Below are 13,581 nucleotides of genomic sequence, written 5' to 3'. Positions count from 1 at the left end.
TGATGGAGACTGTGAAACAGGTACTATTGTATCTAACATGTTATGTGTAATAGCAGTTTGCAGCCAAACATCCATGTTATTGTCAGGTTAGAAAATAAAGATTGAAAGATAGGTATTGGAAGCGGGTTGGCAGTGGAGGGGGGTGTGCACTGGGAAGGGAGATAGGCGGTCTGGAGGGGGATAGGCTATGGGAATGGAGTTGGACAGTTGGGGAGGGATGGGAAATGGGTGAGGAATGATTGACATTGGGATAGTTGGGAAGGGGGTTGGGCAGTGGGAGTTGGGTAGACAGAGGGAATGGGGTGAGCAGAGTTGGGGGAGGCTTAATTGAAGACTCTGGTGACATGGGGCAGGATTTTTACCCGGTTGGGCAGGCGTGGCGGGCGGGCCCAGGAGAAGCTGCGAAACTGACCACCTCCCGCGATTGGGCCAATTAACGACCAGCCAGCGGGAAAGGCGGGCACAGAGCCTCGGTGCTGCCGGGGTGGGGTTGGGGGGATCGTGAGCACTGAAGTGGGCACATGCGCAGGGGCACGCACAGTGAAAGCTCCCTGAAGGCACAGAGCTGCCTCAGGATGCTGAAGATTTTTAACGTTGCAAATGAAGAGTTGAAAAATAAGTCCCCTCACGTGACTCTGTCATATGATCAGGGACATGTTAAAAATGAGTTTTAAAAGTTTCTCTTTTAAATCACTGATTGAAACCTCATCCAGCCCATGGATGAGATTTAGCAAAAGATGCAAAGCTCGCTTAGCCTATTCGCCCGCCAACCAAACGGTTGGATGGGCAGCGGAAAATTTGATTTAATTAACTGATTAACGGCCTTTAAAGGCCTCTTAGTTGTCGGCGGGCGCGCTGCTGCCTCTCATGCCCAGCCACCAAGTAAAACATCGCAAGAGTGCGCGATGGCGTCGGGACACTCGCTCGACATCATCGTGCACTATTTTACTCCCATTCAGGACACCTGTCCGACGGGGGAGAAATCCTGCCCATGCTGATCTTAACAACAGCGATTTATTTAAATAGTAATTCCTGGAGTCCCACCCAAATCCAAATCTACCTAGCTGCTGAGCTAGCACAGGAAATTAATGGCAGGAAGCTGCAAATAAGGACGTATTTTGGCCTCCTCTGGCCAGTTGACATCTCCCATTTTGGCTGCTGCCTTACCTGTAAAGATTACTTTGGAACATTATGTCAGCTCCAGCTGCCTTCAGTGGGTACCTCCTCAATGGCCTGATTCACTGCCATAAAAATTGCAGTGACCAGAAGCATGCCTGTTTGAGTTGGGTATCACAATTTTCAAATCTTAACATGTCCGTTGCACCATTCCCAATGGGTGAGGGGGTTTAAATCCCAGCCCACGAGTATGCACGTGGATTAGCAACCATATCTGAACCCTGAGAAATCTAGTTGACTTAAGCCCTGCTTCTAAATGTGTCATTTTTAATATAAACAGAAGGATAAATAGGTAACATTTAAGATAATAGAAAATTGTAGAATTCAACAGTAGTATTGCTGTCAAACAGATAGTGATAACCGATGAGCATTCCAGGTGCGCAGTAAGACACTATTACATGATTCAAATTACAGGGATATTCACTGTTATTTGAATGAGACAAGGAAAACAAAGTAGATTGTGCTTGTATGTGTGCCTTGCATTAATAATAACAGAATGATGAAGTCATTTTCCTTAAAACAATGTAAGAACTATAACTTTCATTTTCACAACATGGGCCCAGATATGTGGATGAAACTAGGAGACAAATTTTCCTGTTGCTATCCATTATTATATTGGATTGCCTGGGCTTGGAGAATGAGGAAAATCCAATGGGCTAGATTGCTCATAAGGAAGTTTATTTGAAAAATCCCATCCATGAATTGGAATGCGTGGAGAACCACTCAGATTTCCTTAAAGCCATATATTCCTCCCATCCAAATTTTCTCTATTCACCAAGCACAGTGGGTGCAGTATATTGAGGCACAATCAATCTTACAGTCTCAGAGAAGAAAATGTTTATTATTTAGAAAAGAGTTTGTTTCATGTGAAATGGTAAAAAAACAGGACTCATTTTCCCCAATTCTTTCTCTGCATTATTATGTATTGTACAACAGACATCCGATTTATTAGAATAATAAAGAGTAAAACATGTTTCTCACACAGAAATGTCATTGCTTTTGATGGTAAGTGATCACCCTTCATGAAACCTTTTGTATTATCAAGGCCATGATACTGGTTTTGCGCTTAGTTCTGTATCAAGCTGTATAATTGAATCTTTAAGGATAGAAACTACAATTCATCCTTTTTAGCTTCACTGGCAGTGTCTTGGCCTTTTGAATGCTGCTCTGTTGTTTTGTTGGTCTTTCCATTGAGACTGTCATCAATATCCTGCAATATTTAGAAGGTAATATTAATCATTAGAACAGTGAGTATTTGAGGCGAGAAAATGGGACTCAAGAAATCGCTGCAGATCAAATACAGAATGCACTGACCAGTTCATCATTATTATCTGTGTCATTTTCTTGAGGTAATTTGCCACCATTGTCTAAAAATTTTGTAAAGGTTTCCAGATCCCTTGCTCCTTCATAGTCTATAATCTGTAAAATAAGCAGCATGCAATGTTCTTGATTTATTACAAAATAGTAAAATGTAAAAGAAGGTGACAAGGTTGTATTTTGGAATTTGATATGGTATTTTTCTGAAAATATGAAATCATCTTCGTAGAAAGATCGATTAGTTTGCAGTAGGGTCTGTAAGATAAGAGGCCAACTCTATCTTCATCTGATACATACAACTCATTGCTAGATTGTACAGTTTATTGAGTTACTGCGTAGGTTCATTCCCTGAGTGGTGTCCATTGCCTTACAAACATATGAATTAGGAGCAGGAGTAGGCTATTCAGACCCTCAAGCCTGCTCTGCCATTCAATAAAATCATGGCTGATCTGATTATGGCCTCAAAGCCACCATCCTGCCTATCCCGATACCCTTTGATTCCCTTGTTAGTCAGGAATCTATCTACCTCTGCCTTAAAAATATTCAATGATCCTGCCTCCACCATTCTCTGGGAAAGAGAGTTCCACAGGCTCATGTTCCTCTGAGAGAAAAAAAATTCTCCTCACCTCCATCTTAAATGGGAGACTCCTTATTTTTAAACTGTGACCCCTAGTTCTGGTCTCTCCTATAAGGGGAAACATCCTTTCAGAATCCACCCTGTCAAGCCCCCTCAGGATTTTATATGTTTCAAAAAGATCACCCCTCACTCTTTTAAATGCCAATGGATAAAGGCCGAACTTGTCCAGCCTTTCCCCATAAGATAATCCCCTCATCCCGGGAATCAGTTAAGTGAACCTTCTCTGAACTGCTTCGAATGCAATTATGTCATTTAAATAAGCAGACCAAAACTGTACACAATACTGCAGATGTGGTCTCACCAGTGCCCTGTACAACTGTACCAAAATATCCCTACTTCTGCATTCCATTCCCCTTGCAATAAACAACAACATTCCATTTGTCTTCCTAATCACTTGCTGTACCTGCCGCTAACATTTTGTGATTCATGTACCAGGATCTCTCCGTACCTCAGAGTTCTGCAATCTCTCTTTGCCACAAATGTGTAATTGTGATATTACAGATTTTAAGGACAACTGTGTTAAAGGCACAATTCTGCGTTCAATACTTTACATTGAGTTTAAAAGCCTTCTTCAAATTGGAAGTATGAACAGACAACATGGCACATTCCGGCATTTATTCAAACCTAGTCAGACTCGTACCTCTAGAGCTGACTACAAAGAGTCATTTAAAATGCAAAGACCTCTCCAGGGATGGCCGTTGAATTCTAAAAGGTATGAAAAACCCTATCACTTCTGAGGAAACAGGAGACAGGGAGAGAATTCAAAGGACCTCAATATAACTAGCTTCTTTGTCTGGTAAAACAATGCTAAATCAAAATTAACATAGCAGCCATTTTAAGTTTTGGGACTGTATAAAGTCTGTTTCAGAACAGTTATTTTGTATGCAGAGCCCAAGGAAAAACTCTGAGAAACAACATTAGAGAGGGTTCTTGGCCAAGAAAGAGGGAGGTATTGAGAAATCAACTGCTATTCTGCCGAAAAGGTCCAGGCAGTCTACAATTTCCATAATTGCAGAATTAGTGAGAAATAGGACACTTCTCTCTCACAAAAAATTGCTGATCTGCCAAGTCCTCCTGAAAAGCAAACCTTCAAAGAGTTGCCTGCAGAAGCCAAACCTTAAGTTTCAATCTCTTCACTTTGGAAAGAAGGAGTTCAACCAATGGACCCACAATGATATCTCACAGGAACTGATTTAAATTTCATCTGAAAGTATCATTTTATCTTCAGGCGGAATCATCCCAGATTTGCACTAAGTGTGGAAACGGGCAGGTAAAACCCACTGATAAAAGCAAAGAACTGCGGATACTGGAAATCCAAAACAAAAACAGGAACAGAAATACCTGGAAAAACTCAGCAGGTCTGGCAGCATCGGCGGAGAAGAGCACAGTTGATGTTGAGGACTTGGAACATCAACTGTGCTCTTCTCTGCCGATGCCGCCAGACCTGCTGAGTTTTTCCAGGTATTTCTGTTACTGTTTTTGTTGAGGTAAAACCCACTGGCCGCAATGACAGCTTCTCACACTCTACCATCCTAAGCCCACTGCATTAATTATGCATTCCAAGGGAACATGCTGTTTCAATGGCGGATTGGCTCCAATTCGTCTGCCACACCATCACCTCGCTGCTTCATCACGCCGGGCGCCACATTTAAGTGTAACCATGAGCACAACTCTCAGTGCTTCCAGCCCAGGACTGCTGCGCAGAAGACAAATGGCCCCAAAAGACAAAACGACTGCAGCCCCCGGTTTTGTGACATCTCCTTCGAGTGCCTTTCGGACGCTGTGGAGGCCCACCATGATGTCCTCTACCCCCGCTCTGGCCACAGGAGGGACAGCAACATTACCACTCTGACTAGGTAGGTGATGGCGGTGGTGATCAGTGCCAATATTGCACACAAGAGGTTGGCCATCCAGTGCAGGTAGAGGGTCTCATCCATGCATCTAGGGTGAGGCAACCATCTCACCACTCTAAACTCACACACTCAAGCCCATCACACATTCACTGGAGTCTCACTCAGTGCCAGCTCAAGGGATGTCACCACTCACTCTTTCACACACACCCTCACATTTCCATCTGGCCTCACCTCCTCTGGAGACTGCTTCCTCAGCCCTCACCATCTTGAGGCCACTTGCACAGATCAACTTGTGCCCCCATACAAACCCAGGGATACCTCCCTTCCTCAGTACAGCCCTAGCCCTGCAGCTATACAAAGCCACTCCTGGCTTATGGTTGGCCTGGTAGGTAGGGACCTGCCCTTGAGCCCTCCTAAAAATGTTGTAGTGCTGTGTGTGAAGCCTGGCACTGTTGGCAGCGAGTACTACCTAAAGCAACTTAGGCAAACAAACCTCAAAGTCCCGTGTGAAGTGCAGCTTGCCAGGTGCACATCGCTTATGTGCAGCTGAGAAACACATTGGTGTGCAATCACGCTAAATGTGGATGGACAATAATAATATGCACGGGTATTACAATGAAGTTCCTAACTTCCAATGGCGGGTAAAGCTGCCCACCATTGACGGGCTGAGCGGACGATCGCAAACTAGTTTCACGGTGTCATGAAACCGATTTTTGGCTTTCTCACCATATTGTCTGCTCACGCTGCCAAACACGCCCAACGACAGTGGGCACGTGCGATTCCACCCTTCAATTGGTTTTAATGTACATTAATGAATAACTTTATCACTTTTACCTATGTAGCCTCCAGCAGTAGTTTTGTAATAAACTAACATTTATCTTGCTTAAGGCTGAAGCTTGTCTGCTGGGTTACTTTTAAATTGAACTACTCAAAAATTAAAAGGGGGCTAACATACACATACGCAAATTCTTAGCGCACAGATCACTTGAAGGGAATTCCATTTACATAGTAGCGACAATTGGGGGCTCATGTCTGTATGAAAACCCAGGATTGAATCCACTGTGAAAGGAGCCAACTTTTGAACTGCAAGGAATTGGAAATAGAAGGGAAATACAAAAGTCCAAATTGTTTGAAACCAAACCAGAAGCTACAGCAGCAAAATTTGTTTATAAAAGTATTAACTATGCATTAAGATGGCAACCTCTGATGCCATCAATCAGGTGGGTTAGTGTCCTTAGACATGGAACAACTAAAAGCCATTGCCAGATAGGTAGGACTTCAGATAACTAGTAAGACAAAATGACAGGAATTCCTGAAAATGCTGCCTGAGCATTTTGAGTTCAGTCCAGAGTCAGAACAAGCAGCAGAAACTGATTCAGAGCCAGACCGGGTTACTCTAGCCAAAATAGAACTGGAAAGGCTGAAACTGGAGCTGGAATTTCAGGAAAAAGAGCGACAGGCTCAGAAAGAAAGGGAGCAGTTATAAAGACAAGCCCAAAAGGAAAGGGAAGAATGTAATTTCCAGCTACAGAAGTTGGAATTGGAGCTGCAAGGGCAGAGAGACAAAGACCAAAGACAGCTCAAAGCTGCTAGGGGAAATCTCACTTTGCCTAATGACAGCCAAAATCCCCGTAACCCAGAAACCCTAAAATTCTACAAACTTGTTCCCAAATTCGAAGGGGGAGATGCAAAATCTTTTTTAATGTTTTCAAAAATGTGGCAGATCAGCTACATTTACCCCAGGAAGCGTGGGCATTGATGATACAGGGGCAGTTAACAGGGAAAGCCCAAGAAAATCTTCTGCACACTGACCCCTGAATGAACTGCTGATCACAAACAGGCTAAGGATGGAATCCTGAGTGCCTATGAAATGGTGGCACAGGCATATCGTCAGCAAGTCCAAAATTCTCATAAAAAGCCCAAACAGACTTGTCTGGAACTTGAAAGAGTCAAAGAGATCACAGTCGACTGATGGTGCGCGCTTTAAAGATAGAGCACACTTACGACGCAATAAGAGAATTGGTGTTGTTAGAGGAGTTCAAAAATTGTCTCCCTTAAAATATTAAAATGCACCTTGAAGAACAAAATGTTACCTCAGCAAGGGCAGCTGCTGTGAAGGCTGAGGGTTATGAACTGGCTCTCAGAACTTTGAATCACAGCAGGCGTGGGTCTGTGCCAGCAGGGAAAAGGTAAGAGGGAGACAGAGAGGAAAAAAAGAATGGGAAAAATGGGAAAGCCCCTTCCCAACCTTCAAATGAAGAAATGTAGAAGGCAGAGCTGCAGGATCATGCACTGTTTTAATTGTGGCAAAATGGGCCACATCAAAGAGAGAAAGCCACAGGCAGTATTTCAATGTATCCCGTATCTATGGTCACTAAAATCACAGCCCATTGCACAATTACAAAAGAAGGTACAGAAACCTACCAGGATTTTGTGCCTAAAGGAGAAATGGCCCCTACCGGTTCCAAAGAACTGAGAAAGGAGATTAACATTCTCCAGGACACTGTTGGTGTTCAGGCACTGTTAGCGGGAAGAATTGAGGGTTGCCCACACAGAAGCAGGACATAATCCAGAGTGACAGTCAAAGGAGTCACTGGAGAAGGTGTTGAGGTACCATTGGTGAAAATTCACCTAAAGAGTGAACTTGTCACCGGGCTGGTGACAGTGCGTGTAATCTCAAGGTTGCTCATGCAAAGGATTGACTTTCTGCTACAGAATGACCGCACAGCTGGGAGGTATTACTCCACGAAACTCTAAAACATACAGGAGAGGCTGAGCAAACTGGACAATTTCAGCAGCAGGGATCTGTAAAGGTGCAGACAGCTAAAAAGGCTTCAGAAGCCCTATCCACGGTGGTACAACCCATGGAGGTTGAACTAGCTAAGCCAGAGCTCACAGAATTAACCTGGGACCAAGGAAATCCATAAACAGGTCAAGGGACAGTGACGGACCGAGTCAAAGAACTTGAGGGAAGTCACTTGGGTATTAAAAGGGCTGAAGCCAAGACAAATGAGTTAACGACAGAAAAGGGATCGAAAGGATTCCTCAGTCAAAATGCCCCACTGCAAGGATCAAGATCTCTTCTCAGAATGATCCAAAAGAGTCAATAGCAGTTAACCCTGAACGAACCAGCTCAGCCTGTGCTGAAGCTGCACCAGGAGTAGCCACACCCATCAGGGTGAAGGCACAGGATACAGCTGAGAAACTAAGGCCAGGATTTTCCCGTTGGGGTGCGGGGGTGGTCCCAGCATCCCGACGTGTAAAAGGATGCGTGGTGACATCAGGCAAGCGTCCCGACGTCACCGCACGCCATCGCGATATTTAGGGGCGCAGGTGCGCTATGTTCTTGGATGCACGCCCGCCATTAATTATTCATTTACTTAAAGCCCTTGAGGCAATTGTCTGCACAGGACATTGCACGGGCACAACGGGCAGGCGGGTAGGAGACATTTGTATAAACCTCGTCCACAGGTGGGATAAGAGGGATGAGTGGGGTCACGAATGTTTTCTGTCAGGCATTTCTGAAAGTTACTGATACTTGCCTGTGTGAGCAGGCAGGTCAGGACTCTACCGTAAACATCATTTTTGCAGCCTGCAGCTTTCAGGAAGCCTCCCCATAGCCTGAGAATGGGAGTTATGCTGTCCACTGAAGGCACCTTCTCTGAGGAGGAAGAGAGGGCCAGAAGGAGGAGGAGGCCAGGAGTCCACATTCAGCCTCCAGGGGAGCCACCTTTTGGAGGACAGGTGCAGGAACAAGGGGCGCAGGGCCAACAGGAAGTCCAAGGTGGAAGGGGCCGGAGAAGATGCCACTATCCTGCTGCCAGGGTATACAGGCAGCGATGCAGCTACCTCAGTATGTCTGAGGTGCAGTGCCGAAGGAGACTCTGTCTTTCAAGGGAGACAGTCACCTCCATCTGTCTGATGATTGGCCCTGAGATCTGCGTCAACTGTGTGGGTGGACACTCCATGCCAGTGGCGCTAAAGGTCACAGCTGCCCTCAACTTCTATGCCTCTGGCTCTTTCCAGAGGTCGGTGGGTGATCCTTACAGAGTCTCCCAATCAGCTGTCCACACTTGTGTCAAGCTGGTGACAGACGCTCTGTTCAGGTGTGCACTGACCTTCATCCACTACCATTGGGACGAGACCAGCCAGACAGAGCAAGCCAGAGGCTTTGCAGTGATTGCTGGCTTCCCCCGTGTCCAGGGTGCAATTGACTGTACACATGTGGCCATCAAGGTGCCAGCAGGTGAGCCCGCTGCCTTCGTCAACAGGAAGGGCTTCCACTTCATGAACGTGCGGATAGCGTGTGATCACAGGATGCAGATTCTGCAAGTCTGTGCAAGGTACCCAGGCAGCTCCCATGACGCCTACATCCTCAAACACTCCCAGTGCCGAGGCTCTTCAGTGCTCCAGCCCGGCTGGATGGATGGCTGCTGGGTGACAAGGGCTTTCCCCTCAGAAGGTGGCTCATGATGCCTCTCCACTATCCAAGAATACAGAGGCTGAGCAGCGGTACAATAGGAGCCACGGCACCACAAGGGCTGTGGCAGAGAGAGCCATTGGTCTTCTCAAGATGCACCTGGACCATTCAGGGGGCGCACTCCAATACCCCCCCCAGTCGTGTATCGCTGGTAGTGGTTGCATGCTGCACTCTCCACAATCTGGCACTGAAAGGGGGGAACGCAGTGGATGAGGAAGATGTAGACTCAGTTGCTCTGGATGCACACGATGAGTCCAGTAGTGAGTCCGAGGATGAGCACGTACAGGAGAATGCTGAGGGTTAGATGCTGACCCGGGCACACTCCAGGGAGGCAGGGACACCCGGGAGGCTTTAATCCAATGAACCTTCAGCTAGCACACCACAGATGGACCTCCAACACACACCAGGGCTGCAGGCTCCATACTCAATACTTGAGTGCTAAATCTGCCTGGATATTAACATTAACTAAGGCCCTTGTCAATAAAGCTCAATGTCACACAACTCACTCATAACATCATGGGTTCCCATCCACCTGCAGAAGTAAGAAATCACCGACGCATTGCAGCATATCAAAATTGATTGAGATAACAAATGGAACTTCATAAACCCCAAAAAAAAGGTGTTGGACATCACACCAAGTCTTCAATGAACTACTGTGGGCCAACAAAAAAGCACCAGTGAGAAACCTGTGGTGTGCCTAAGGTGCCTTAAATGTAAGCTTACAGGTGCTACGTCTAGGTGCTGTCCTCTCTCTGGCATTGGCATCTGAGACAGCCTGCTGACTCTGCTGTCCTGTTGGCCTCGATGACCTTGGCGACCGTCCTCTGGCCCGTGGAACCTATGCTGGCCCCACCTGGGAGGGAGCGGCCAGTTCCACAGCTGGCATCTCCCCAGTTGCTGCAGCCTCATTGGATGCCACGGTCACTGGCAGAGACGCGGAGGAGTTGCTGCCCTCATCCGGAGCGCCTTGAGAGGAGCCCGCAGAGCCGACAGGCAGCTGCTGCACTGACATGAGGTCACTTCGGACCTCCCTGCTCACCGTAGATGGATGGGCACCGAGCTGGGATACTTGATGCCCAAACCATTTCCCACACGGGCACTGACCAGCTGAGGTCAATGCCGCTGTGAGGGCTTATGGTCCAAGCGCAACCCCAGGAGGCCCTGATTGTTCTCCTGGAGGAGCCTCTCCACGAGAGTCGCCACTCTCTCCAGGGAAGAAGCATGGTGATCGACCATGAGGCTCATTGTACTGGTGATGCTCCGCATGGACTCCTCAAGCACAGACGCCATGCCATGCACAGCCTCATGTATCTCCGCCAGATCCTCCCACACACCCTGCTGCACTTCCAGCGTTTGCTGCCTCAGAAACGACTCCAGAGGCGCATCAGCAGCATGTGCCTGGTCCCTTGCAGTCCTCCGACTGCCTGCACCCTGGACGCTCTCAGTCTCTGCCCGCACTGCAAGCGAGTGTGAAGTGCCCTCACTGCCGTGTCCCAGGACACAAGCCGAAGATCTAATTCCCACCGAGGTGCTAATATCTGCGCTGGTGCCTGCCTGACTGAGATGGCACGATGCTGAGTAGATCTCCTCTGGGCCCTCAGGTATGAGAGGTGGCCCCTCTGCTTCCTCCTCCCAGCCCTGCTCCAGTGATGCTGAAAGGAAGAACAAGGACATTTGATTAGTTAAAGTGGAGACAATGTCAATGTGCATGCCTGTCCTCTGGATCATTATGCGCTCATCCTTCCATAATCAATGGTCAACCCATGTTGCAAACTTCAATCACTGAGCATTCAGCAGTGCCATGGTTGCTGGGACACACATGGTGATCTGAGTGCTCGCCAAACATACCTCCCTGTGGCACCCCAGCCTCACCGCCACCGGTGGACCTGGGTGCATGGCGCCTCTCCAGATCCATGGCTCAAAAGGTGTCAGCATTGCCAACTGGGCCTGGCCTCCGCCAGTCCGCATCTGCTCTGTGAAATTGTGAATCCTGAAAAGGAGAGAAGAGCATTGATTTGTCCAGCCTGTACCTGGATTCCCATTGCATCCCTGCCACCCCAACCAGAGTGGGACATTGCAGGGCTCCAGTGCATTGTCACCCTGCAGCTGCCACACACGCTCACAAAGAAGCTAGGGCTGACCCCCCTTGCCCAAATGCTGCCTCCTTCACATGTGGCACCACAAGGTGTTACTTTGCTAAGCAAGGAGGCACAAGCACGTGGAAGGCAAAAGCCAGCAGATGGATTGGTGCCCCGCAACATGGAAGCTCCTCTCCCAGCATGTTAGCACCCTGACTTCGACATGTTTCCCAATTCCAGCACTCTGCCTAGGTGCGGATCCTTGAGCTTCACCCAGATTCTATACTCTGGGTGTCAGTGTCATACATGCTGCAGGTGCAGAACCCATCTTAGCTCAATCCTTTCAGGGTGAACTAGGCATGGGCAATATCTGCTGGCCCACCCAGAGAGGGATACATCCCGTGAAGGGTTCAATGCCAGTATTGCACTCAAGAGTTGCTGGGGGTGGGGGGTGTGGCTGCATTAAGTGGCCTCAGCCAACATGGTACTCACCCTTCCCGAGTGCAGGAGGTCGTTGAATCTTTCCCGGCACTGGATCCATGTGCGCCGCACCACATTATGGGAGCTCTCACTCTTGGCCACCTCCTCCAATGCACGTTTGGTCAGGTGGGGAGGCCTCCGCCTCCCATCCCTCAGAATCAGGACCTTCTGCCAGGATTTGCTGCCACCTCCAGGAGGGCAGCGAAGCACATATCCGAGAAACCAGGGGCATACTGCCCCGCTGCCCTACCCTCCGGTCTGGTCTGACCCGCTCCCCTACCCTCCAGCCAGGACTGCCCTGCTGCCCTATCCTCCGGCCTGGTCTGCCACGCTGGCCTACCCTCCAGACTTGCATGCTGCACAGTAGCCCTCTGCTGTGCTCTTCGACTGGCCATTGGGAGCAGCCTTGCAAAGGCTGGCAGGCCTTCATTTAAACAGACAATTGCACCCAGTGGTCTGTGCACACCCGCCACCGCCTGTCCACTCCCACTATCCTCAGGAGTCGAGAAATACGCTGGGCGGGCCTTAATCGGGTCCACGCCCGCCCACGCCCATTCCCCCTCGGCCCACCCGAAATGGGGAAAATTCTCCCCTAAGAGACACTGAGCTCAATGCAAACCAGGACTTTGATAAAATAATTTGTGAGCTGAGGAGTAGGCAAGAAGTATTGGAGAAAAATGCCAAAATTCAAAAGACAGAGGCTGTCGACCTAGCTCAAATAGAATTAGATAAAGTCCGATCTGAGTGGAATGAGGAAAAACTGAGAGATTTTAAACTTTTCAAAGACCAAAACAAACAGGAATATCAAACATTCTTGATAGAACATAAAAAGCATCTGAATGACATACTTGTATCAGCAAAGAGAGACTTTGACCAAAGCAGGGATGAGCTATTGGCGAAGAAAGAGGCTGTTGCTAACTTGCTCACACAAAGGGAGAATTTCAAAAGTTTATGTCTGAGAAGTGAACAGGAAACACATCCAGGTGAAGAAACAACAATTGATTCGGGTTTAAATTTGTCAGGTAGATTCTTTGAAGACATCATGAATGAAAAAGTACAGATAGCGAGTCCAGAGAGGCTCCAAAGTGAAAGTCAGTGCAAGCTGTTGTAAAAACTTTAGAAACGGAGAAGGAGGACATCCACCAGGTAAAACATAATTGGGAAATATGAGAGGAAGAAGACAATAGGAAAGGGCATTGCATCAGCCACCTGTTTGTAAAAAAAATGTGTATTTCTTTATCTTATGATTCTTCAAAGTAATTCTAAAAAAATTAATATATATATATTCCTATCTTTTCCAGTAAGGGGGGAGGTGTCACAAAGGTATAATTTTGATACCACATATTTAAAGGACAACTGTTTTAAAGGCACATTTCTGTTTTCAAACCTTTACATCGAGTTTAAAAGCCTTTTGCAAATGGAAGTATGGACCGACAACAGGGCACCTCCTGGTGTTTATTCAAACTTTGTTCGACTTGTATCTCTCAGGCTGGCAAGGAAGGATTATTCAAAATGCAAAGACCCCTCCAGACATGTCCACTGAATACTAAAAGGTGTGAA

General features: G+C 47.3%; 1 protein-coding gene across 1 annotated transcript in view; it reads right to left on the bottom strand.

The window, feature by feature from the left end:
* Positions 1 to 1,990: 1,990 nt before the first annotated feature.
* The window catches only part of LOC121288360 (protein disulfide-isomerase-like), a 36,303-nt gene continuing 24,712 nt past the window's right edge, over positions 1,991 to 13,581 (bottom strand). Inside the window, exons 10-11 of the mRNA XM_041206913.1 lie at positions 2,491 to 2,595; positions 1,991 to 2,386 (exon numbers count right to left, since the gene is read on the bottom strand). Coding sequence (XP_041062847.1) covers positions 2,288 to 2,386; positions 2,491 to 2,595 — 204 coding nt within the window. The 3' untranslated portion in view covers positions 1,991 to 2,287. The remainder of the gene's footprint in view (positions 2,387 to 2,490; positions 2,596 to 13,581) is intronic.

The sequence above is a fragment of the Carcharodon carcharias genome, chromosome 15, assembly GCF_017639515.1.
Source record: "Carcharodon carcharias isolate sCarCar2 chromosome 15, sCarCar2.pri, whole genome shotgun sequence".
In the NCBI taxonomy this organism is placed as follows: domain Eukaryota; kingdom Metazoa; phylum Chordata; class Chondrichthyes; order Lamniformes; family Lamnidae; genus Carcharodon; species Carcharodon carcharias.
This window is presented reverse-complemented; position numbering and strand designations above follow the sequence as displayed.